The sequence below is a fragment of the Trachurus trachurus genome, assembly GCF_905171665.1.
Source record: "Trachurus trachurus genome assembly, chromosome: 4".
Lineage (NCBI taxonomy): Eukaryota > Metazoa > Chordata > Actinopteri > Carangiformes > Carangidae > Trachurus > Trachurus trachurus.
In genome coordinates, this window is record NC_139898.1 from 8,231,782 (window position 1) to 8,258,173 (window position 26,392).

The following is a 26,392-nucleotide window of genomic DNA, read 5'->3' on the forward strand; positions in this document are numbered from 1 at the left end:
TTCGGCAGCAATACATTTTGTGCCAAGATTTTTGTTTTGACATCTCAAAAAAGTCAGTGTGAAATCTCTTGGGGAACAATTACCTGACATCTGTTCAATAACTGTATGTGGTTTCCTTCTTAATACAATAGGTGGTGAGGTGACGACCTTCCTTTCCAAAATACTAGTGGCTGTGAAATAAAACATTTTTTAAGGTCATGCACTGATTAAGAAATGATTACATCTCATCAGTGCAGCCCAGGCAGCTCCTGTTCCAGGATAAAAAAAAGTAGTGTACGTGTTGGACCTGAGTCTGATGCCAGCTCTAGATTTTTGTTGCATGACAGTGTTGTCGTGTTAAAGTATTTCACACAAACCTGAAAGACCCTGGTTTACCCATATGTTAATGTTATTCTTCCTTTGCTGCTCTGTTGCAGGTTTGCAGTGATGGCTTGTTGCTGGGCCCTGGACCCAGAGGAGAGGCCCAAGTTTCAGCAGCTTGTCCAGTGTCTCACAGAGTTTCACGCAGCGTTGGGCGCTTACGTGTGAATAAAAGCTTCTTTTTTTTTTGACTTTTTTTTTCTAAGAGCAGCAAGGCTGGTGGACACTATTCATTAGGAATCAACGTAGGAAATTGTGCCTTATCAGATGAAAGAGCAGACCTGCGCCCAATGATTTTATTTTGTACAGTCTTCTGGAGTTTTTATATAGATAATGAACCTTTTTACAGCATAGCAAAGTAAAAAGGAGTCTCTGTTGACTATTGTTGCATATGCTTTGAAAGCGTCAAAGAGATGGCGATCACAGTGATTCACCTTTGCTCAGAGGATGTGAACTATGGAAAGTTGTCCTCATCACACACATCAACGCATCCTTGTGCCATGGAAGTTTTTGTTTTGTTTTGTTGACTCTGACGACCTGGTTTTAAAGACAGTATTTTCTACAGCTTTGTTACTTAGTGAAACAGTGTAAATTGTAGATGTGGTTTGGATGAGAGTAATTCTACAGCAGAAGGATTTAGGTACCAAAGTAGACTTAAGGGCTTCATTTGTGTATGTAACTGTGTTGTCAAGCGCGCTGCTTCACTCGAGCTTTGGTACGAGACACTTCCTGGAAACGGCGCTGCGTTTATTGCAGTGATTTCCGAGACCTCTTCAAAAGGTACACTGTTTTCTCTGGATGACCCTGATAACTGTGGCGCAGATGGGATCTTCCTGTCTTCCGCTAGACGTACCAGCACACAGTGGAGATGACACAGCTGTTTTTAGCAGCATAGAACAGACGTGTGGACGCCACAGCACCTGCAATATTAGCACAAACAAAGCTACATATGTAAAAGTGTTTTTTTTTTTAATTTTTAGAACAACATCCCGAGTGAATTTTGGACACCATTATTATTTGACTTCCACCATATTCTTCCTCTTTTGTACATTTTCTTTCCACTATCACATCCTCCAAACAAAATTATCCTATTGTTTCTATTTTATAAGCTTGATTGTTCTGCGTCAGAACACAGCCCTTCACAGGACTTATGACTGATTTTTTGTGAATAACTATTACATTAATAATCACTGTGAACACACACAACTGCCTTCCGCCTTGGTTTAATCTTATTCTCCCACCTCTGTAACATCTTTGTGACGTGTCTTTATGGTCACTGCATGTTGAATTAAGGTTGTAAACTGCTTCCCGAGTTCGTATCCACAAATTAAATGGGATTTTTAAATATAAATCGCCTCCTTCAGATTTTTTTTTTTTTTTTTTACTGGACCATGGTCAGTGCTACACCCCTGAAACGTTTGAGTGACTGAGTGATCAAGTTACACCCTAACCATGAACATGTGTTGGAGTTTTCCCATTGGCATAAACAGTTTCTGTTACATCATCATTTGGGGGCATTTGCATGTAATCCTGCACCGTTGTTTCTACACTTGATCCAAGCCAAAAGGCTGAGAAGCGATATCCCGCACCATTTTTGTTAATTTATTACTTAGCAACAAAAATAGTGACTTCCTGGGCAAAGATTTTCTGTAGAAGAGCATGAGGAATCCCTCACTGCTTACTACAGGGAATATGCCATGAATCAGCTTCTCACTTCCTCTCAGAGTTACTTTTTATAAGTAAATACTAAACTGGAATCACAGCACAGTCTTGTCTTTAACCTGAGTGTTTGGTGATAGTGTCAGATGGTTATAAAATCAGGATGAACTGACTCACTGCGCAATATTTCAGTCACTATTTCATACGTCATACCACTGACAACAAAAGGAGCACGTAATGAAACGGAGAGCAGCGTCATTGTGAATGTAGTTCTGTATTTGCAAGCACAGACAGGAATACAACACAAGGATGTCATGACAGATGTCTACAGCCGTTCCACCAGTTTTCAACTACATCATTAGTTTTGCGTATTGACCCTATTCAAGGTGTCGCCCCGACCTTGTTGTCCTTATCAAAGGAACATGCAGCCTCACTTTCACTCTCTCTCACTCTGCACTTCAGTCAGCAGCAAATATTATTGTTTTAGCCTCAGGTTAAGTGAGTTTTGTAGGACAAAAAGTGTTCTCTGTTGAGCTTGTCAAACATAACCCCACAGTGGAGCATTTGCTGTTCAGACAAAAAAAGCCAAATGAGTAAAACATGTAGCTACATCTTTTCTCAGAGGTAATGTATAAAAAAAACAAAATAGAAATCAGTAATGTATTCCTTTCTTGATTTTAATCACTTCTTTTGAAGGTGATTTAATTTGACCAATGCACTCCTCTTGATGTTGTAATGGAAACTTATGTCAAATCTAATTTGTGCAAAATCTGCAACAAAAAAAAAAAAGTTGGAGGGAATTTTTCAAACTTAGGTTTTTGGTGGTTTCTGGTTTCTAGCGGTGCACTTTGGGTAACGTCAGTGATGAGAAGTCATGATGACATGTTTCCACACAGGTGCGACAGCATCTGAGGACGACATCCCGTCAAAAGGATCAGTCATCATCGCAGTCCAGAGGGCCTGTGCCGGTCTGTCGCTGCTGTTCTACAATTTCCACACCAGCAGCAGTCATAATAGACCATAATGCAATGCAGCCGCAACACATGTTGAGTAAGTGGACATTCTCATTACCACCGTGGTGTCACAATACTGTAGGTTTTACTCAGTTATCTAGACAGGTTTGCAAAGTAAAAACCAGAGTGTCACTGTGTGTTTGAGGTTGCAGGAGGTTTGGGGGTTTGATAGAGCACTGCAAAAAGTAAACAGGCTATTTTTTCTTTTGCATCAACACACTCTTCAAAGACAGACATACAATATCTCAAGCATAATGAATGTGCATAACGGTGCATGTAAAAAAATTTGATACAAAAAAGGTCAAATAATGGAAAAGCTAAAAAGAATAAAATAGCATCCTAGTCCTAATACCATCCAGATCCTAGCATCAACACACTCAGTCTAATATGGCTTTTTTTTTTTACAAATATATTCCATTTAAATAACTCCCTTAAACCTGCTGTTTGCTGTTCTTCCCTGTAGCCACGTATAAAAGTAGCCTCCAGCCTGGATTCAGCTTCATGTGACTCACTGTTGTTATTGCTGCTCTGTTTCCTCACAGTTACGTCACATTTTCATATGTAGCTTCTATTTCTTTTTATTCACTTGTGTGTTCGACAGCCATACAACTTGGCCATTGTACAATGCCCCAATGTCTGTGTTGCTAAGGAACCAGTTTATTTGACCAATGGTTATATAGTGAGAGGTTATAAGTTCATGGGAAATGCTCTCTCTGAAACCCATATCAACATACCAGTAATATCATACAGATGCCTGATAAGAGCTGTTCTCCTTCCTCATGATGAACCTTTACAATATCCCAGGATAATCATTAAAAGGTGCAATCAGTGTGACCAGAAACTGACAGGTACTTTCATTTTGTTACTTGATCCAGTTTCCAGTTCTCATTGTCTGTTAGCACACACTTTGCTGTCACTGCAGTGTGTGGGGGAAAAAAAAGTTTGGTTTGGACTTCAAACACCTTAATGACAGGCAAGTCCATCCATCAAGTGCAATGAAGTGGATTCAGACAGAGGCCACAGTCAGGACCGTGTCACAAAGAAGGAATACTGGCTCAACCAGAACAACGCAGTCTGACCACGTCAGGTATGACATCAGAAAATTAGGGGAAGCAGCAGAGCCTGTGAATTATGAGTTTCTTCCTCTAAACAGGATTGTTTCTATTGTGAAACCCACAAACCACAGAATATCTATCTATCTATCTATCTATCTATCTATCTATCTATCTATCTATCTATCTATCTATCTATCTATCTATCTATCTATCTATCTATCTATCTATCTATCTATCTCTCTCTCTCTCTCTCTCTCTCTCTGAAACAGCTACAAACAGGGTATTATACCATATTTTACTAAACTGGTATTTTATAGAAATGTGAATATAGTTTGTAATGAAAGGTTTAAAATACTTAAATGCTTAAAACACAGTGTAGGTGCACTCATCTTTTAAAATGGAGAAACTAGTGTAAAATGCACTCATGTTGTCCTCATAAAAAGGAATTTGGGGGTTAACAAACAGGGGTTGACTGTGACTTGTGAGATTACCCTCTCAGAAAAGTTAGGATCTATCTATCTATCTATCTATCTATCTATCTATCTATCTATCTATCTATCTATCTATCTATCTATCTATCTATCTTTGGTTCGAGTCAAATACCTGGAAAACTATCCATTAGCTTCACCTTTAAGTTAGTGTGAATTAGCAGATGTTAACTTGCGGTATTGCTTGAAATACAGCTTCACAGTACCAACAAGGCAGGAGCTTTTTTTATCACCTTACTAATTGAAAGTTTTTATTGATGTTCTATCTATCTATCTATCTATCTATCTATCTGGTCACATGGAAGTGATTAGAACAAACAAACCAGGAGGACTCACCTGGGCTGAGTTAACACATAGTTAAACTGGTATTGTTAACTACCACTAATAAAGGGCAGGCCCTCTCTGACCGTCCTCAGATCAGTGGGCCACATCCAGGGGCCTCTGTGCTCATTAGCTCCAGGCTGAAGCTGCATTCCCCAGTTAATGAAGCATGGAGCGTGTTGAGGCAGCTGGAGAACAAAGGACGGATGACAACAATTAAACACACACACACACACACACACACACACACACATACACATACACATACACACACAGATACTCTTGCTCGTCCGTGTGTGTAAATTTCTCTGAGTAACGGTGAGTAATAACGTCCTCTCTCGCGCTCTCAGGTGAGCTGTTGCACAGGTCCTCGCGCGCGCATGACTCAGCCAATCAGCGCGAGAGACTGTCTGTTCCCACTTCACAACTTTCAAAACATTTACGCGTGGAGCCGCGGGGCCGAGTCCCGGTTACATCACCGACCGACCGACCGACCGACGGTCATAAAACAGCCCGACCGCTCACCGGGAGGAGGAGGAGGAGGAGGGGGGAGAGACAAGTCATCAACCTCTGACACGGAGCTCGAGAGGCTGCACTGTAGTCCACGAGCCGACAGGAGCGCGTGAGGACACGAGCAGAGCCCATGGACATAGATTCATCCAAGACCATGAAGAAACCAGGGAGGATCCGCTGCAGCATTAAGGTAGACCTGAGACCATTCACTCACTCACTGTCCACTAACCTGCAGCACTTGTTCTCCCCGTTGTTTATGTAACCGTATGAACCAGATCCAGCTTATTTATAGAGGATTACATAACTTTACACTAATGATAATACACAATAACAAAGAGACAAGAGTTATTTCACCGCCTGAAGACCCGAGGAAAGTGTCTAATGTGTCTAATGAGCGCTGTCGGCCAACAATAAACTGAGCTTCACCTCAGACTAACACTCATCAGAGCTCAAGTCGAGCTTCTGAGCCGCACAACTTTAAGATGGTCTGTGAAAATCCTTGTAAATCAGGTTTTTATTATAGTTTTAGTCGCTGTTAACTGGTCAGCTTTGGTGTGACTCCACACAGGAGGAAGAAAGTGTTTTCATCCACTGTTTTGTCTTGAAAGGAATTTTATTATTGGCCTCAATCAATGATTTATCTTTGCTGTCAGAGTGAAGGAATGGTGCTGTTATCTCAGCAAAGGGTTCCAGGTGTTTCACTCAGCCAGTCTGCTAAACTGATATACAGTATAATATAATATGAATGTATGAAGAATGAAATATGACATTTCCCAGGCAAATAATATATAGTATATATATATTTCATTATTAACTTATTAAGCTGCTGATTATTGTCATGATTTGGTTTGTTTTACATGAGGAATGAATAAAATAAATGGTAAATGACAGTTTGAAATTCCCAGATATTCAATTTACATCCATGTGATATATATATATATTTAAAAGAGCAGTAAAGAGAATCATTTGCATTTTTTTTTAATAGCTTTAGTTTATTTTCAGAAGCGTTAATCTCCTAACTTCACTTTGCTTCGGATGGATTTTCAGCGGTGTTGTTTCTCCAATAATTAAATACTTGACATAGGTTTTTATGAGATATTTGCTGTATTTGCTCTGGCTGGGGCAGAGGCAGCAGTGGAGCCAGGCTGCAGCTGTACTTCACTGTAAAGAGAGAAACACTTTGTTCCAGGGCTGTGAGTAATAATGAGGCAAAACTTCACACTGCACTTCGTTGGTTGCTTTCAAAAGCCTGTGAGAAATGACTTGCCCTCTTTCTTCTCCTGTGCGAATGAAGTGTGACTAAATACACCTACACTATATTCTGTAAGTGGCAACTTGAGCAATGTGTAAATTTCCGGATGGTGGAGGTTTATTTCAAAAATCTTTAGCTGTGTTTACCTTCAGAATTCTCACCCAGACTGTGGTGGGTCCAGCTCTTCTGTTTATCATATTAAGTCTTAACTTTAAAGTCCCCCTCCTCTTCCTCTGTTCAAACCAAGATGTACAAATATAGATAGGGTGGAGGGCAGTGAAACAGTAAGGCTCATCCTACAGGCATCTGCTCATCTCTCACAGTATGAAGGCACCTGAAGTTCAAAGACAGTAAATGTTAAATTTAGTCAAAGGGAGTAGTTCAGAGTGAGCAGCAGGCGATGTGTCAGTGGGGTGTTTCTGTGAGCCTCTGTGGTATCTGTTAAACTGTGCGTAAAGCCAGAGCTCTTGATTACGCCTGCTCTCCTGTCCAGTAAATGCAGCGCAAGTCGAAAACTGGCCGAGCTGCTTTTCACATGAAATCAAATCGCTTTGCTCCGAGCAGAGTCGGCAGGTCAACAATAGTTTCTCAGGGAGCAATCGGATCCATCCATCTTCTCTCTTGACACCAGCACGTACTGTAACTACTCCTGTTTGCTCAGGTTGAGTAGGACATTCAGTTTTTTTTCACAACTTCTTTGAACTTATCAAAGTGGACTACACCTCATCTGCACCCATGTTACGCCATCAAATTCTCTGTATGGACATATCTGTCTGAATCTGAGTCATGTTTCTGCCTCATGCTGTTGGGAGATGGCATTTAGACTTGTTTGTGCATTACATAATTTTCTTGAGATAGTGAAGATAAAATACACAATACAATCAGTCCATTGATCAAGAGCTTGACCTATATTATTTATGTGACCAGTTAAGTCAACGAGATTGGCATAAGGATACTAGGTGAGGCTGTAAGGTGATATGTAACGCTAAAGTGGAGTGATCTACTCTCCTATGTTTTTAGAGTTTAGATTAAAACATGGGATCAAGCAAGATGAGGCTGTCCTTTACCCACCACCTGAAATATAAATTGATTTACTACGAACTAAGTTTAAAGTTGTAGAAATGGCCAGAAGACGCAAATGTTAAGAATATTAAGTATTGAAGATGACCTCTTACTTAAGTAGATATTTCCTATGTTGATGTTTCCTAACCACAATTTATAGGTATGTTGAGCTGGGAATCTTACGTGGTGTCACCCAAATTTAAACTGAAGACGATCAAAATGGACACTTACATGCGGCACATTTGGACGTCTTCAGACAAAATTGACACAAAATTAGGACACAGCCAGCCAGAAGGAAACTGAACTTTAGCTCAGGATGAACACATAATATGTTGTTGAATTAAAACTACATGAACGAAACATCAGGTTGTTGTCATACAGGATGTTACGTGGCCCAACACTCTCTATTTTGAGATCAGATAAGATAAGAATGACTTTATTAATCCCCAAAAGGAATTTCATTTGTCTGTCAGCTCATCTACCATTTGCAGAAAAATGTAAAAGCCTGATGGCTGTACAGTAGGTACAAAGGATCTTCTATATCTCTCTGTTCTGCATCGAAAAGAGAGGAGTTGTCCACCATCGCTGTTTTTTGGGTGTTGGGTGTTTGGGTGTTGGGTGTTTGGGTGTTATGAAGCTGATGATCTGAGTTGTTCAGAATGACCTCTCACATCTTCAGTGTGCATCTCTCCACCACCCCTTCTAGTGTGTCCAACCTGGCTCCAATCACAGAGCCAGCCTTTTTTTTTTAAAAACTAATTTGTCCAGTCTCCTCGGGTTTACAGACTGATAAAACATCTGCAGCATCTTACTGCAGATGTCAAGAGATCTGAGCATCTCTGCCCCTTTTTGTACAGTGCGTCTGTATTAAGGGACCAGTCCAACTTATTATCCAGGTGTACACCTAGATATTCATAGTTTGGCACCACCCCACAACAAGTATTCACTGGCTGAAGAAGGGGTATGGATCTGTGGAAATCTACAACCATTTCCATTGTCTTTGAGGTGTTCATTAGGAGACAGTTTTTGTGACTCCAGTCACTGAAGGCTTTAATCATATTCCTGTCCATCCTGATACAAGCCACAATAGCAGTGTCATCAGAATATTTCTGGATGTGGCAGGACTCAGAGTTGTATTTGAAGTCCGTTGTATGCAGTGTGAACAGGAATGGAGCCAGGACAGCCTCCTGTGAAGTCCCCGTGCTGCTCATTAATGTCCCAGAAATGTAGTTCCTTAACCTGACAAACAAATCACAAATCCTCAGTGAAAAAGCGTATTTTCCAAAAAGAATCCACAAAAGCGCTCCTTTGTTCATGATGCTATTGTTCAGCGTTGTGTGTTTTATGTTTGTTTCACAATGAAGGGAAGCCATTCTTTGCCTATTTATGCCTTTCAAGTATCCTGGGAGACTTCATACAGTTTTTCCTTTATTCCATTTTTTCACCAAATGGGCCAGGCGTTTTTTCTAGCAAAAGAAAAAAATGATTTCCTCATGGAAATCCATGGATATCAAGCATTATAGCTGTAACGCGTGTCCCTGAAATAAAAGCATTTGAAATTCTAGTGTGAACTTCCCCCCATTCTTCCCCTAACAGCAGGGTTGAAGGCTGGGACAATAACCTCCAGACAGATGGAGCGGAGAGTCTTTAAAAAGGATAAATATGTACGTAACGCACGCAGCATCCAACTCTGCACAGCCACTTTCCTGCTTATGAACATCAAATAGGCTTAAATAACTTGTATTTACAGTGTGGATAAATAATGAATCCTGTTTCTGTCGTGGTGTTGACACGTTGTAGTTCTGCTGCTTCTCTTTTTCACAGCTTGTAGTAATGAATAAATACCATATCAAACTTTAAATATTTTTGAAACATTGCTCCATCGACTTGACTCCCAATGATTGAGTAAAAGAAAACACAGTTTATGCGATATCCCAAGATAAAGATGAAATTTTGCACTATAATAGATTATGATTTGTCAAAAACAACGTTTCCAGTGTTAAAGCCAAATTGTGTATAAGCCAAATAGCTCTCTGAGAAACATAGGCCTTATCACAATATAAACATTCACCCAACTCAGTTAAAGCCTCAAGTGGATTTTAAGTCAACCTAAAGCGTCATATTTGAAGGAAAAAAAAAGAAACAGTGGAGAAGTGCTAACATTTTGTTGTAATCTAAATGACAAACAAAAGCAGATTTTTTCCTGCCTGAACAAACAGGTCCTGTTGAATCTGAGATAATTGAACCCTACTTGATACAAAATGAGGATGAAATATTAACAGCAGTGTCAAAGCATCTCTTGTGTGTGCTAACAAACCATAACGCCAAGCTTTAATAGGAGCATTAACTGTTCTGAGTCAAACGCATAGTTTACTCTCCCTCGGCCGACCTGGCAGGCAGTAAACAAACTGAAAGCTTGGATTTATCACTGTTTTCATAGCAAATTCGCTCCTAATCTCGACGCGTATCTCCAGCGTCACTGGTGCATTCATGGCCCCCGGAGCGAGTAAAGCCATGTGCAGAGTGTCTGTGAACGCCTCCTGACACACAGACGGGCGAGTGGCTCTCCCTGATCACTGTGAAGTCCGTCCAGAGGGCAACTCCGATCTGTCCTCATCTCTGGGTGTGAAGAGAAAAGTCAATGAGACAAAGTACAGCCAGTGAGAGACTCAAACAAAGCTCAAACTTCATCACTGCACATTTCATCTCGGTGTTTAACTTCTAGAGAATTGAACTGTTTTACACAGGACACCACTATTTGTCAAATTCCTTCGCCAGTGGCGGTAACAGAGTACATTTACTCAACTATACAATGTAAATATAACTCAGTGCTGCTTGTTCTTTACTCAACATGCTAGACCAAATAAACATTGTACGTTGTTTGGACTTGAGTCAAATGAGCAGGACTTGAATCTCGAGCTGTGAATCTGAGGACTTCATTTAACAACATCAAAAAGACCTTGAACTTTACACAGACTTTAAAGAAATGGTTTAATGTTGTGTTTGCCTGCTGACAGTCGGGTTAGATACAAATCGCCTTCAAGCACGAAGCTACAGCTACATTGTTGGCCTTTGCACAACGACTGGAAATCATCCTAACAGCACCTCTTAAACTCACAATGACTTCCTGTTGAGCATCAGAGCTGCTGTATCAGCCACAGTTACATAATCTAAAACCAAAATGTGCTAATACATCACTTATACCGACACACCTATCTTTATGAAACTAAGGGCTGTTCTGTATAATCAGTTCCTCTAATTACTGTATCTCTTTTTTTCTTTACATCATTAAAACTCTGAGTGCAGCGTGCCAGTTTGATTGAGTATGTTTCCATCGTTTTGCTGCTTTTTAAAATTCCAGTTAAGACTCTTAAGTACTTCCCTCGCTGTGTAAAATGTCCCTGAAAAGACGTCAGGTCATGATCCACTGGACTAAAGTTGTTGAGTTGAAGGCGTCTGGCACTGATCCAGCAGGCGACTGCTCAGAGGTCGTCTCCTGAGTCGAAGTGTCAATTGGTGTGAAATAACTTGGGAAGAGATGTGAGAATGTCAGACTTGAGAAAGAAAGAAAAAACCTCACACACATCTCTGTTTAAGGAAGATGTCCTCTGTGCTGTCTATTAATTTATGTAGAAAATAATTCAGATGATTCACGTCTCTTGACTGAGCCTCTGCCAGATGTTTTGTGATGTTTTTTTTTCCAGAGCAGCTGTCTGGCTCCTCAACTTTACTGATCTCCCCACTGTAATTTCACTGCACTGACAATATTGCCTCTCTGATGTTTAGCCACTCCACTGAACTGGTGAACTTAATGTCACCTGACGTTAGCCGAGGGGTTGAAAAACACCAGAGCAGCTACACATGGTGCTGCGGTTCGTCGGTCTGAACTTATCCCGCGTTCCTTGAAACAATTTCAGACCTCTCAGGAGAAATTTGTTTTAGGCTTTGAGTCTTTCGAGTTCTGCTTCCAAGTGAGTCCAGCCAAATTTCTCTTGCAGATGATTGCTCCAAAAACACAGTTGACATTTATGACCATAACCTATTTTTAAGGTCCCGGTCCACCACCTTTACAAGTTTTCACAGGCATTCTTGACATAGCATCTCTGTTGTTCACTAACCGTTCTCATTGGTTTCTCATGTTATTCAGCAACAACATTTACCAGGTATTCAAAGCAATGGGGCAATTTGTTTTGCAGAATTTTTCACAGATTTACATTTCTCTCTTCCCCAGCTGTTCGTCCTGTGCCATGGCCTCCTGCAGCTCTCTCAGCTGCTCTACAGCTCCTACTTCAAGAGCTCCATTACCACTATTGAGAGGCGCTACGGCCTCAGCAGCTACTCCTCGGGAACCATTTCCTCTCTCAACGAGGTGGGAGCCAACAACAACATACCCTCACACAGTCTGAGATCATGATAGCTTTACTTCAAGGATACCGATGACAAAGGAGGAATTGGAGAACACACAACACATCAAAATCACACTTCCTCACAATTCAATCAGGACTCCAGTATTTTGGAACAGTTTTAAATACTGAATCCGGGGTCAAGACTGATAAAGGGATGTTTTGTACATGCTCATCAAGGAGGGTACTGGGTTTTTTTTTATGCACAGGCGGGATTTGAATGTATCCAACAGATAAAGCTTTCCAGTTTTTTTCTAGGGTTCAAGTAGTCATGGCCACAAGTCACTACTCCCTAATTAAATCACTGTGTTGACATTTAGCTAGTTATTTGCAGCTCAGGACTCGTCAGGATTTGGCCACACGTCAAGTCGTTCATCAGATCTGATTTTACTGTGTGAGATTGTATCAAAACACAAATCAAAAAAGCACTTTTCATTTCAGTTTTGTATCAGTTTTGTATCTCCTCCTCCGTTAATTACAGCTGCTTCAGTCAACATTCTTATTTCCTAATTTTGGCTAATTTAAGGCTAATTAGCGTCTTTTAGCTCATTGTTTTGGTCTTGAGGAACCACAACACTGCTGTGCCAGTTCAAGTTCATTTGTTTTGGTTTTTTTTTTTTCAAAAACAGGCCCAAATCACTGCCACTCCCAAACTAAATGAAATATTGTATCACTGAAGAATCAGACAGAGAGAGACATTGTGGCATTTTCTGCTGAAAGTGAAAAAAACAGGGTTAAGGTACACTATCTGGAAATACCAGGCATAAAAATGTGTTTTTTTTCCATCTGTCTTCACTTATTTGTTCATAAAACTGCTTCAAATGCTCTAACACTACTGTTGGTGTTGGGCCATGTCTATGGAGACGTCATTCATCCTGCTATAAAAGCACTCTAAAATGTGAGTGGTGATCATTCTCACCAGTGTGAATGCCGCCCACGTTCTTCATTTGTAAACTGATTAGTTAAACATTAATTCTGAATTATGCCTCACTAAGTTTGGATTAAAGACTTTACTCGCATCCGAAATGTGAAATGTGATCTTCTTTGACACCTGTGTCTCTCTCTCTCAGGTCAGTAACAGTGTGCTGATCGTGTTTGTGAGCTACTTTGGGAATCGGGTCCACCGTCCTCGTGTTATTGGAGTCGGTGGATTACTGATGGCCATCAGTTCCATGATGCTGACCTTACCTCACTTCCTGTCCCAGCCCTACGAGTTCGACTCTGTTTTACACAGTAAGACAAAGTCACCCCTGCTTCTCTCTCCACTGAACCTGCTGTGACAGCTAATGTGACTCAGTCCAGAGCAGGGGACTCACGATTGTACAAATATGCCAGTGATATTTATGAGGCTTTACTTGGTCTCAGACACCACAGCGCCTTCTCAGCAAAGTCTCCACAGCAGTCAGCAGGAGTCAAACAAGTATCTGGAGTTTGGCTCACTGGTGTATTTAGAAAACCTGCCGGTGCTCCGCAGCTGAACTTTTGTATAAAACTCAGGGAAATTCATAATCTCTGTGCACTCGCTGAAAGCTGAGGAGATTAGAATTGCCCCCAGGGCATTTCATTTGTAATAACAATCTCCCTCTTCCTTTATTCGGTTTGCCCTCGGACAAAGTAACTTGGCGTCGCACAGTGTGTCAGTGCAGAGTCAGAGAGGCTGCAGGAAATTAAAGTAGTTGGACATCTGCATCCCCCGGCTTGTGATTAACGATCACTGTATTTTCCTCTTCCCTGTCCCTTCCATCTCTGTCCCCATGTGACCACCTGCTGTGATCCAGATCGCCATGACATTTGTAACCTCCATCAGAACTCGACCGAGTCCGAGTCTTGCGGCCGGGACGAGTCCAGGCGCCTGGCCGACACCAACAACCTGTGGCTGCTCATGGCCAGTGCGCAGCTGCTCTTTGGCGTGGGCTCGGTGCCCATCCAGCCATTTGGGATTTCCTACATCGATGATTTCGCAGGACCTGGCAACTCCCCTCTTTACATAGGTGAATGGCCTATAGTTCAAAGATGCATCAATTTGTTTAGATAAAGAGAACACAATTTGAGGGCCATGGTGTTAAAGCAGATATCAGTGGAATGTTTTTGTTAATATAAGTCCTAAATAGTCCTATTTTCCGTCAGCAATCACTTACATGAAGTATTTCAGCCTAAACACGAGTCTCTCCGTCACTCTGCTCTGCTGTAACCCGAGGAGAAAATTTTCCTTGTGGGATACAAGTGTTATCCAATGAGGAGAGAGAACGGCATGAAGGGCTGTGTGTGCAGCCAAGGGATGCGCATGAATGTGGTGACGTAGCACGAGGACCAATTGATGCCTGACAAGGGCGGGGGCTGCTAACTCATGGTGCGTTCAAAGAAACTCGTACTTTGTGTTTTTCCTTCCTGTGAAGTCATACCAGTTCGATCTGGTACGAGTTCACGGGTCGGAAGTTACGAGTGGCCGTTATAGGGAACTTTCACAGACAACAGGATGGTAAAAACACGAGCTACGGGTTACCTGGAACGCTACCAAGTCGTAGTTGTGACTTGAAGCTGTAACTTACGGTTTCAAAAGCCTGCCTTGAACGCAGCATTAGCCGAAACGGCCGTGAAGCTGATATCTGCTTTAACCAGGGTGATTCTGCAGGTTTGCATAAAGAGAGGTTTGTAAGAATTATGTATGGGACAATAACCTCCAGACAGATGGAGCGGAGAGTTTTTAAAGAGGATAAATGTGTACATAACGCACGCAGCATCCAACTCTGCACAGCCACTTTCCTGCTTACGAACATCAAATAGGCTTAAATAACTCCAATTTCTGTCGTAGTGTTGACACGTAGTTCTGCTGCTTCTCTTTTTCACAGCTTGTAATAATGAATAAATACCTGATCAAACTTTAAATATTTTTGAAATATTCCCCCATCGACTCCCAATGATTGAGTAAAAGAAAACACAGTTTATGCGATATCCCAAGATAAAGATGAAATTTTGCACTATAATAGATTATGATTTGTCAAAAACAACCTTTCCAGTGTTACTGTAAAGCCAAATTGTGTAAAAGCCAAATAGCTGTCTCTGAAACATAGGCCTTATCACAAGTAAGTGTTAAGATTTTTAACATCAGGTTTTTGTGGCTTGGTTTCATTCAGAGCTTTTTTAATTTGATTTGTCAAAACACTCGTAATGAACCTTAATTATATAATATCTAAATCCTGGTTCACCTTTAAATTTGCCTTTTAACTAAACTAAAATATTGCTCTTTCTGCTCACTTTGTTTTAATACACAAAATCAATACATTAATTGCGTAGGGAGTTATAATAAGATATTTAACCAGAGAAAAAAGTGCTTTTAATTTGGACATGAAAACATTTTGTCACTTTGAAGATTTTCACGTTGATGCTGATAGTTCAAAACACTGAGAAAACCCCACTGGTTGAAGCATCAGTGTCAGAGCTCTAGATGGAGTCACTGTGTCTGCAGCGTCACACAACTTACAGACACAAAACAAGTCAACAGCAGGTTCACACAACGGCCTTCAGTTGTTTTCACAGCTTTTATCTCTCATGGCGTGGCGAAGGTTAAGAATCTGCTTTTCACCGAGTTCAAGCAACAGTCAACACTAATGACTCCTAAATGAGCTGGAATTTGTATCAATGTCCTTCAGACTGGTTTCAATAAGAGATAAGCATTTTAAAGCAGAGCACTAAAGAAAATCAGTCAAGAGGGTGGACCTGATTGTCCTCCAGTAATCAGTGCTCCACTGTTGGTGCTTTACAGATGTAAGTCAGAGAAAGAATATGTTCATCAGTAACCTTTGAAAGGCCAATAATGTGTAAAGCCTACACAAACACTTGACACAAAGTATTTCTGGTGTGAATAACATATTTTAGATGAATGAATCTTGGATTTTTAAGGTCATGATGGTTAAAAAAGAAAATCTCAGAGCAGCTTAACAGAACTGACTGTTTTATCATCCACAGCCATCCTGTTTGCAGTGTCGGTGTTTGGGCCGGTCTTCGGCTACCTGCTGGGCTCCGTCATGCTGCGGGTCTATGTGGATGTGGACAGACTTGGTTTAGGTAATGATGAGGTCTTTAAAGCTGAACTTATTAAAGATGGGGTGAAGTGGCGTAGATGTTTGACTGTTGTATGTGGTCACTCCTGCAGGAGGTGAAAAGGAGCTGAGGCCGGGGGATCCTCGCTGGGTCGGGGCCTGGTGGATGGGCCTGCTCATCACCACCGGCTGCCTGGTTCTCACCTCCATCCCATACTTCTTCTTCCCTCGTAGCATGCCCTTAGAGGACAGGGTAAGCCATCCTCTCTCTCACAGGGGTCTGATGACCAAACAGTAACTGAGTTTATCTAAACTTTCAGCCACAGTAAGACGTAAGATACTTATTATCTACTGTATGTCCCCCATGTTGCACTGACACCTACTGGCTATACTGAGGTATAGCAAGTTCACCGTTCCAGTTTCTTTCCTTTCAACTATAAATGAGCCTTATACTGGCAAGTCATGAAACAAAACACATTTTAATCCACGGAATTGTTTTTTTTTTTTTTTTTTTTTTAATATATATATAAAATTAGATTTTTGTATTGTTTCTCATGTTTATTCAACCAGTTAATCGATCTGCCAAATATGAATCAATCACAAGTATGATAAAGATTTCCTCCATCATCCTTGTTAGTTAAACCACATTTAAGCTCTTCCAACTTTGTCCACAACTTGGCATGGTGAAAAATATGTAAATGATAAGTATTTTCACTTATCAGTTTTAGAACAGTTTGATATAAATCTCAGTGAAAAGCTGTAATTTCCATATTTCTTCTTCTTTCTTAGGTATCTTTACAGTTAAAATATTATTATATTATATATTATTAAGTACAGTAAGTGCATCAGACATATATATAGTTGGGGTGCTATATAGCTTTAGCGACATTGTAACATTTGATTTCCTATGAAACACATTTGAACACATACAGTATTTCAACCAAGAGCAGGTTGAAAGACAAAAACTCAAGAGACTGTTGAAGTCTTCCATTATGATGTTTGACAGCTTTGGATGATTTTGAATGCACCAACACTGTGGAGCCGTCACACACAACTGTCAGTTCAGTCTAATGTTTCCACCTCGGATGAAGGCAGTGTGAAGAGACAGGAGCTTGTTATTGTAGGAGAATGTGGCATGAAGGAAGTTATAAAAGAGATGAATCATGTTATTAGGCCTGATGTGATGTGGTGAAGCAGCATAAATTCATGCATCCATGTTCATTACAATACTGTATACTTAGTAAATGGTGAACTCTAATCTTAGTTGCCTTGTTGTTTCAGGATAATGGATGTTGTAATCATCGATGCACACATGCTTTTTGTAACTCAGTATACCATATGTCAACCTGCAGGTAATTGAAAGTGAAAGTGACATGAATGAGGACCACTTCCAGAAGAAACCAGACATCTCTTTACTTGATTTCCTGAAAAGTACGTGTGTCATATTCAGATTGCAAATGTTTCGCCTGTTAGATTCATGTAGCAACTTCACTTTGTTTTATATCAGATACAGACAGTTAACAGAGATAAATAGTTGCAGAAAATTCATTTCCAGTACTAATCAGTGTATCTGTATGTGGTTGTGTGTAATCAGTGTTTCCCAGAATGTTTGTCCACCTCCTGTTGAGCCCTCTCTTCCTGATGCTGGTCCTGGCCCAGTGCTGCTTCTCCTCAGTGATTGCGGGTCTCGCCACGTTCCTCAACAAGTTTCTGGAGCGGCAGTACGGCGCTTCGCCCGCCTACAGCAGCCTCCTAATAGGTAGGAGGAGTGCCAATATGATTCTGGAGCTTGAGGAGATCCTGCAATAGATCACAATTGTCCTTGGAGTTAATGTTAGCTGGCTGTTAAATAATTCAAGTTATAATGTAAAGTATGATATATATGAACCCATTTAATGACCTCTCTGGAGGTGAAATAAAACAGTCTGTTAAAATCACTCAGTGGACTCTCTGGAGTGTGCCAGCCCACTTTGGCCTCTGTCCAAAGAGTGAATTAGCTTTTTGCTGCCATCTTGCCTCCCATGAAAATTTCATTTGGGCTTGTGTGTATTTTCAGTTTGCCCATTTGCAACAATCAATTCATTTTCAGGCAACAACTCTCATTTGTTTCCTGTGTCAGTTTACAAGCAAAGTGAAATAGCATGTGATGTTTAAGAAACCCCCTTGGACATCTTTAATAGACAATAAGTACCATCTTTACTGGGAGATAACTAAAGTCTTTATTGTTCCCAGGTTCTCTGAATCTACCATCAGTAGCAGTGGGGATGCTGGTTGGTGGGGTCATCATGAAGAAGACTGGTCTCTCTCTAAAGACCATCCCCCGTTTCTCTATGGTCATGCTGACCATTTCCACCCTCCTCTGTGTCCCCCTCTTCTTCATGGGCTGTCCCACCCAGAAAGTCTCAGAGGTCAATTGGATTGGACAGGACAGGTGAGTGGGAATTGCATTGTTTCTCTAATGTTTGGTAATGATAATAAAAATCATAATAATCATAATCATAATTAATAATGGCATAATAACATTTTGTATAGCACTTTCCAAAACAGTTTTACTGAGTGCTTATATATATATTTTTTTATATCCATAGAACAATTGCTTCCCATAAAATCAAATGTTGAACTGTCAGCTGTTACAAACACAAAACAGTAAAAGACAATGAAACAGTGAAAAACTGTAAAACAATAGAACAACTGTAATAAAAAACAAATGATTGGGTTGCCTTTCTATAAAAGTGAGTTTGAAGAAATGACTTGCCCACTGAGAAGCACAGAGTGGGAGAGTGGGAGAGTGGGAGTTGCATAAAGCCAGTCTAACTTACTGTGACATTCATTCAGCTCAAGTGCAGTGAAATCAAGAAGCAGGAGATGCTGAACTGAACAATTAACAGATGTATTTTTTTAGTATTTTAGTTTGATTTGGATGCACTGGTGGTGGGATAAAGAACTAAATCAGGCACAGTACACAGGATAATCGTATTCCTCTGTTAGTCTGTGGTTAAATCATTATGTAAATGATGTACTACAATTACTACTTCAGATTTGCCCTTTTCCATTTATTATGTACTGTGAGGTTTGTTTAAATTAAATACTTTACACAGTTATTAAGACAGCACGTGGGATTTAATTGTAAGCAAAGAAATTTACATTTATATATAGAAATATTCTCATAAAAACCTATTTTATGTCTTATTAGACCTCAAGCCTAATAAACTCTGACATGAGCTGCTTGTCTCTCTGCCCTCCACAGGTCGCTGCCCACGTGTTACTCTAACTGCTCCTGCCCTGCCAGCGCCTTCAACCCCGTGTGTGGCTCTGATGGTATCGAGTACATCACCCCCTGTCATGCTGGCTGCACCAACTTCACCAGAGACCCCAACAACACACACAGGGTTCAGGTCAGCCACCTCTTTATGGTTTATGTTGTGTATATAAGGTATGTCTCTCTATAAGTCAGTTGGACATATCTACTGTATGATAGGAGGCTGTATATGAGGAAAATGTGTGTAGCACTAGAATAAGTTGACACAACAGGTCAAAGATGTTGAAGGAAGGGATGTGCGGTATTTTTACTCAAAGGAAAAACTGAATATTTGAGAGATTTGTTTTTATATCAGGATATTCAAATTTTATATAATTTCCCATCTTGTGTCGTTTTCTCAGTGTGGGGTGAAGGCATAATCATTTTGTTCCAGTCTCAGTAAAGGATCTGTAAATTAGCCTGCAAGGTTGTCATTTACTCTAAATTGTGTACTCAGTGGCAGACGGAGCACTGCTGGGAATACATACTGCAGATAAAACACCATTAACATTGAGTCTGTTCTGAAATAATATATGCTTGTCAGGGAACAGACTTTTCTTTGAACCCTACTTTTTCTAATTTCAAGTACATACTTAGACCAGGAAGTGACTTTGGCCTCTTTGGATTTGACAGTGTTACATATCTGCTATATGGCCCTTGAATTGATCAGAGTTTTAATGCAGGAGCAGTGATATGAAGTCTGATTTCCTTCATACTTTGTCTCTTGAGCCAGTAGCATCTGCTCCTAACAGGACACAAGAGCCCCACAATCAATGTTTATTAGTCACAGAGCATATAGGAGGTGTTGGACAAGGACAAAACGTCAGTATTTAAACGTCACAGCTTGTGAATAATCTTCTGGTGGGTGGATTGTTTGACTGCTAATAGAGTATTAGTCAGTTTGACTGAGCATGTAAGCCTGCTGTGTAATACTGAAGCACAAACACAGAGAGTGATGACCACCACTAGCTTAATGGATTAATCCCAAGATATCAGTGAATAATTATTTTCCATTTCTGGCGGACTCAGATGTCCACAAGTGAGCAGCTGAAAGTGGAATTCAATTAGATACAGGACAAAAGGTCTGGAAACATTTTCACCAGCTACCTCTGTATTTTGATTAGAATTAATTAACATGGAGGTAAATGGTATTGTAAGAGGGAAAACAATTTATTTTAAATTAAAAAGAAAAAAAAACATATTCTCATATGTTGTGTGTCAGGGCAACAGTGTGCAAAAATACACGTCAGATGTTTTTTTTAAATTACACATCATTGTTTCAAACTATATGCAGTCAGCTCTTTTTTCTTAGATCATATGAATACACTTGCACTTTGCTAATTGTCATCACTCATTAAAAAGATGGACTAACTGCTTCAGGTTCATTTGAGGTTAATGTAAGTTTAAGTCCCTTCAGCTTCTTGGGTTAAGTAGATGCACTTTATTAAACCCTAGTGGTAAAGATGCGTAGGACAGCAGATGGTAGTGCAGCATAAAATAAAAAGGTTGTCTTTCATTGTCTTTGTACAGAAATATACCAACTGCAGGTGTATACCAGGGGCCCAGAGTCAGGCCGACCCAAAACCCTGTCCAAATGGCTGCCCTCACTTACTTCTCCCCGTCGTACTCGTCATCTCTCTGGCATCGCTGATCGCCTGCTTCACTCATAACCCAATGTACATGATGGTGCTCAGGTGAGAAAGGATTATGGTACAGTATAACATATACACACGTACATTAGTTATATATTTGATATGTTAAAAATACGTAGCAGCACAGGTCTATTTCAGTCTAATTGCCTACAAATACTGTATCAAATTGACTCAATATATTCTTTTATTCTGCTTAACTACTGCAGTCAAACACTGAGCTGTTCTCGTTTGCTGCCAGGCAGTTGTTGATGTCAATAAGGAGTTGAATAATAGTCAATATCCAATGAATCCGCTTGGTGCTCAGTGGAAGGAGAGCCACATGAGTTGGAAAAGTCGATGAGAAATTATTTTTTAGCAGCTTATATTGAGTGATTTTAGACCAATTAAATGTAAAAACTTGTGTTTCTTACACACAGCAGGTGTTGACCTTTTCCATTTCTTTTCCTTCTCAGGTCTGTTCCCTCTGAAGAGAAGTCATTCGCTATAGGAATCCAATTTTTACTCATGAGAGTGTTGGGTAAGTCAGGACATAAATACTGCTGTTTAATTATGCATGGACAATTACTCCTCCTCATGATGGAGTGCACAGTACGTCCTCTAAATTTCCAGAGGTCTCCCTAGTTCAGGCATTGTATAGGGCCCCAAAAATGTCCAATACAAAATAAATAATAATAATAATTAAAAAAAACATGAATCAAATGAACTAATTGCATAAGCAAATAGTTTAATAATTTAACAACTTGAAAAAAAACTGAGCTTACTTTTATGTAATGTCATGATTTTTTTGTTTTTCTTTTCTGTTTGCTTTTTAGGTTATATGTCATATAAATGTATTACATAATAAAAGATGACACTATGAAATAATATCAAATAATATAAAAGTATCAGCAAAGAAAATTGCATATTTCAAAATTATGATTTGCATAATAACATAAAATAAACTCCAATGAAACTCAGGTTGTAGAAAATAGAATAGAATAATTTAAATGACATATCAAAAACAACGAGTTGAGTCTTATTTCAGAAGGTGAATTTATCAGGTGACTAGGATATGGATCAGCTATGTATTAGACACAACAACAAAATTCAACTGTGTATTTTAACTTAACTTTGTCTTGCATTGCCGTCTGGTCAGTGATAAATAAGTTTCTGTCCTCCTCCCTCTCAGCCTGGCTACCTGCCCCCGCTCTTTATGGGAAGGCTATTGACTCATCGTGTATCTGGTGGAGGCGTGTGTGCGGAAAGAAGACTAACTGTGGTTACTTTGACAACAACATCTTGAGGAACCGGTCAGAAAGCTCACCACTTATAATTACTACACACTTCAGATAGTTGACATATCATGAAATGTACAGTATGTGCACAGTAGAGCAACATCCCCTCTGACAGCCGTTCACGTTTATTTGTTTGACCTGTGCAGGTACCTGGGCTTGCAGGTGGGTTATAAGGTCGCTGGCATCATTCTGCTGATGATGCTCGGGTGGAAGGTGCATCGGACCCAGGAGTACAGTCTGGAGAAGAGGCCTGAGGGACTGCTGTGACCCTGCTGATGGAAGCCTCTGTTTCTAAAAGCTTTGCTGTGGGTTTAAATGTTTTCAAGAACATTGTGAGGAGAGGAGCTGTGTCAGTGGCAGAAAGCCACAGGCCAAGACAGGCCTACGCTGACCTCAGTTAAAAAGCACCACTTCCCTATGTGCTGCTTCACAGGTGGGAGATAAAACATAGATTTTCCAACAAGGAAGATTTGTGACATTTTTAGACGCTTTAAGGCTTATGATTGGAAATTACTCTGCCAATACGACGCACTCATTGCAGGTGAGGAGAGGGCAGCTAGAACACCTCTCTTGTGTGGTACCTCACAACATTTTATATGGGTCTGAGGCAGGGATGAGAGCCTGACCAATGGTAAAACAACAGATAATTATCTTTGTATAGAACTTGCTCCTGTGAAGTAGGACCGTCTCCAGGTTTCTATTTGCAATGGAAACATACTCTGTAACTAATTTACTGTATAGCTTAATATTTAAGTTTATTTTTTATAGATGTTTGTCTCATACACAGAGACATCTGTGATAACTGCAATACTCATTTCATATAATATCACATATAACACTTGATTTAAATGCAATTCTATTGTACTTTCACATATCCAGTACAATGCACTGTTACAGTATTAACCATACGTATTATACTATGTACTGGTGTGGTAATATGTATGTTATCACAGTGGAGTGCATTAGATGTATCGAGCATGACTGGCTAATAAAAAATATAATTATATACAATTAAACAAGTCTCTGTGATGTGATTTATCACGCAATGCTCCCATACAGTATTTATTTTGCTATGTGCACTGTATCTGATGTGAACTTGATGTTTGATGGGGCCATTGTAACGTGTTATTTTCCACAACATTCTTACATTATTGATCAAATGTTGAAAAAATAATTACAGATTTATCAATGATTAAAGTAACCTTACCTGAAGCCCTAGTTTTAGCTCACTGGGTGATACACAATGCACCAGCATCATGGACATCTGCAGGTCAATCTCTTATAGACCATGAGTGCAACACTCTGTAGCCTGATAACATTCAGTTTCAAATCTGAACTAACAAATACTGTTTTATTTTACTGCCAAATCCAAATGTCAAGCCAATGTATTTAATTTGCAATGAGAGCATAGTGGGACTTAAAGGTTACAATGTGTGAAACATTTGAGTTTCTGCACAAACTTTCCTGAGGGATCATAGGAGAGAGCTTCAAACGTGCAGAGATGTGCCAGGTCAGATGTGACCAGTGACCAAAATGTTAATTTCATTTAAAAAAAAAAAAAAAAAAAAGGAATCATATGTTAATGGGAATACTGTGCATAGTTTTCTTTTTTCATTCACACCAAGCAAACATCAGAGTATCACACCCTCCTCTGCATCTTTTTTCCCACCCCCTTTAACTGTCACATAAATATTACCTTTTACACAAACATACACCTCCATGTTGTTGGATAGCTACAACAGTTTGTACCAATTCATTCTTTATTTGTTGCTGGACAACGACAAGAAGTTGATGAAGCTGGAGCGGCCAGGAGCAGCAGCAGCAGCACAGTCCTCTTCATGTCTGCCGCCCCCTCCCTGTCTGCTCCCCTCTCCTCCAACACACATGACGTCATTCTATATCACGGCTGTCAGCTCGGCGGAGAACGAGGAGAGGCCGCGCGTGCGCACAAGAGCCTCGGGTTAGGAGGAGGAAAAAAAAAAAAAAAACACCCCGAGCGTCACGGACCGGTGCAGCAGCAGTGTGTGCTCCCATCACAGGGAGGGAGGGGGAGAGAGAGAGAGAGAGAGCGGGGCTGAACGGAAAGCGACATCACCGTCTTTTCCATCCAGCACCTTCACCGACCAACACCGAGCTCGAGTGGGAAACAAGTGCAGCCCGACACACTGTCCTCCGGCGTCCAGAGTTTCCCCCCTTTTCTCCGCTTGTCCTCCTCAAAATGTCCGTGGGCAGTGACTTTGGGAACCCCTTAAGAAAATTCAAACTCGTCTTTCTTGGGGAACAAAGTGGTAAGACAACGTTTAATTCTCCTGAGAAGTTCTTCTTTCTTTCTTTTTTTCAAGTCGTGAGTCGCGTGAACCCGTTGCACCTGCTCCTGCACCGTGGGTAAGTTAGCTAGCTGGTCTGAGTTTGACGGCTCAGAGAGAGGAGGAAGGAGGAGAAACGTCTTCTTCATGTGTGACATTTGTTTTCAGTTCGTAGTAGTGAGGGCGGGGAGAGGAGGGCATTACTTTAATCAAATTACCAGCTTGTGAGGCTCCACACAATGGGACCACAGCCCGCAGTCAGTAAGTTTAACACCGGGGGGACTGTGTGATAACACCCGCCCTGTAGAGCGTGTAAGCCGGCTGTTAGTTTTAAAACATCCCGGTCCACCTATGGGGATTTATTATCCAGCATCAGTTGCAAATGAGCAGTGCTCGGTAAATGAGACTGGATGTGTGCGATGTAGGCAGAGTGTGATGCTGCTGTGGATGAGACAAGTTGGTAAATATTCCTGTGTGTTGAGACACACCCTGGTTGTCAGTGGCGATGAGATAACTTGTGTGGCTGCAGTCTCCCTGCCCTGGTATTGTTCCAGTCTGCTGCTGAGCTCAGGGCTCACCAAGTTTGTGCTTCTGTGTGTTGACTTGCTCAATGAATTATTGCCGGTTGTGTGAAATCCCAGCACGACATTAAATGAGACATTAATTAATGTATCATCTTGTGGAAACTCGTATCTGGTTGATCTGTTTCTATCTCCATCCCAAGCTCCACTCGCCCACACCCTCAGACAGTCTAAAGCCTCTCCTTTGCTGAGGCGTGAGTGTGGCAACAACATTGTTTTCCGCAACATTACACTGAGCTGGCTGAGAGCCGATCTGAATCTTTAGGGTTAGTTTGTCTTTTGAGCACAGCAGGTCTGTTTATGGTCTAATTCAGAGGTCTTGAGCAGCCAAATGAAGCACATTAGTCATGGTTCAGTCATTCACGGTGACCCATTGATCAGGCAGTGATCCTGCATTACATAGTCTATTATAACACTGTGTATAGTTTATTATCTAAATGATAGTAGATGTATGTGATCTCCTGGTTATACAACCAAATGTCTGCCACTAAATGGTTGATCAACAGATGCCTCCACTGAAGTTATAGGAATCCTGACAACTGATGATGTCTTACAGTGCCCATTGAAAAAGACTAGGCTGTAATAATCAATATATTGATTGGCTGTCACTCTGGAATGCTATTTTAACCAATAGTAAATAAATAAAGAAATGCAGCTAAGGTATAAATCCTATTTGAATCCACAAAAAATTGCTTCATAAACAAATAAAGCCTTTTATTTTAAGATGACACTTGCTTTTTTTTATGGAGGACTTTGATTTTATGACAGATGGATGAAAGAGCTGTGAAATGGACGTGGCATTAGGAAATAAAAGTCCATCTTATTTTCAAAATAAAAAATGATTTATTTATTTACTATAAAGCAAAGGATTTATTGACTGAATTACATAATTAGAGTTAACATTTATTCAAATATTCCTACCATTAGGCTATTATTTTATTTATTTCAGGTTTATCACATAGCCTTATTCATTTATTCACTATTGATTAAAATGCCATTCTGTAAGCCACCAGTTATTTGGATAATTAATAAATGACTCATCATCTAACAATTCATCAGTCAAGATGTCAAACATAAGATTTCAGATTATTCGTTGCGACCTTTAACTGAACACT

General features: G+C 40.3%; 3 protein-coding genes across 6 annotated transcripts in view; all 3 read left to right on the forward strand.

The window, feature by feature from the left end:
* The window catches only part of ryk (receptor like tyrosine kinase), a 45,118-nt gene extending 43,447 nt beyond the window's left edge, over positions 1-1,671 (forward strand). For all 3 annotated transcript variants that reach the window (XM_083970587.1, XM_083970589.1, XM_083970588.1), the window contains one exon: positions 417-1,671. In XM_083970587.1, coding sequence (XP_083826713.1) covers positions 417-528 — 112 coding nt within the window. In that variant the 3' untranslated portion in view covers positions 529-1,671. The remainder of the gene's footprint in view (positions 1-416) is intronic.
* A 3,456-nt stretch (positions 1,672-5,127) lies between these two features.
* Positions 5,128-23,400, forward strand: slco2a1 (solute carrier organic anion transporter family, member 2A1). Its single transcript, XM_083969550.1, has 14 exons — positions 5,128-5,599; positions 11,955-12,092; positions 13,197-13,359; positions 13,905-14,117; positions 16,093-16,191; positions 16,280-16,419; positions 17,519-17,597; positions 17,761-17,925; positions 18,399-18,597; positions 19,414-19,561; positions 20,995-21,158; positions 21,569-21,633; positions 22,285-22,405; positions 22,537-23,400. The coding sequence occupies exons 1-14, from the start codon at positions 5,540-5,542 to the stop codon at positions 22,655-22,657; spliced, it is 1,875 nt and encodes a 624-aa protein (XP_083825676.1). The 5' UTR covers positions 5,128-5,539; the 3' UTR covers positions 22,658-23,400.
* Positions 23,401-24,546: 1,146 nt separating this feature from the next.
* The window catches only part of rab6ba (RAB6B, member RAS oncogene family a), a 50,274-nt gene continuing 48,428 nt past the window's right edge, over positions 24,547-26,392 (forward strand). For both annotated transcript variants that reach the window (XM_083969546.1, XM_083969547.1), the window contains exon 1: positions 24,547-24,678. In XM_083969546.1, the coding sequence (XP_083825672.1) occupies positions 24,609-24,678 (70 nt within the window). In that variant the 5' untranslated portion in view covers positions 24,547-24,608. The remainder of the gene's footprint in view (positions 24,679-26,392) is intronic.

Excerpts from the sequence above, each read along its gene's own strand:
- slco2a1 (XM_083969550.1), top strand. The coding sequence starts at position 5,540 with ATGGACATAGATTCATCCAAGACCATGAAGAAACCAGGGAGGATCCGC. Across the intron at positions 16,192-16,279 it reads TGTGGACAGACTTGGTTTAG|GAGGTGAAAAGGAGCTGAGG; the intron begins GTAATGATGAGG and ends TCACTCCTGCAG. Across the intron at positions 16,420-17,518 it reads GCATGCCCTTAGAGGACAGG|GTAATTGAAAGTGAAAGTGA; the intron begins GTAAGCCATCCT and ends GTCAACCTGCAG.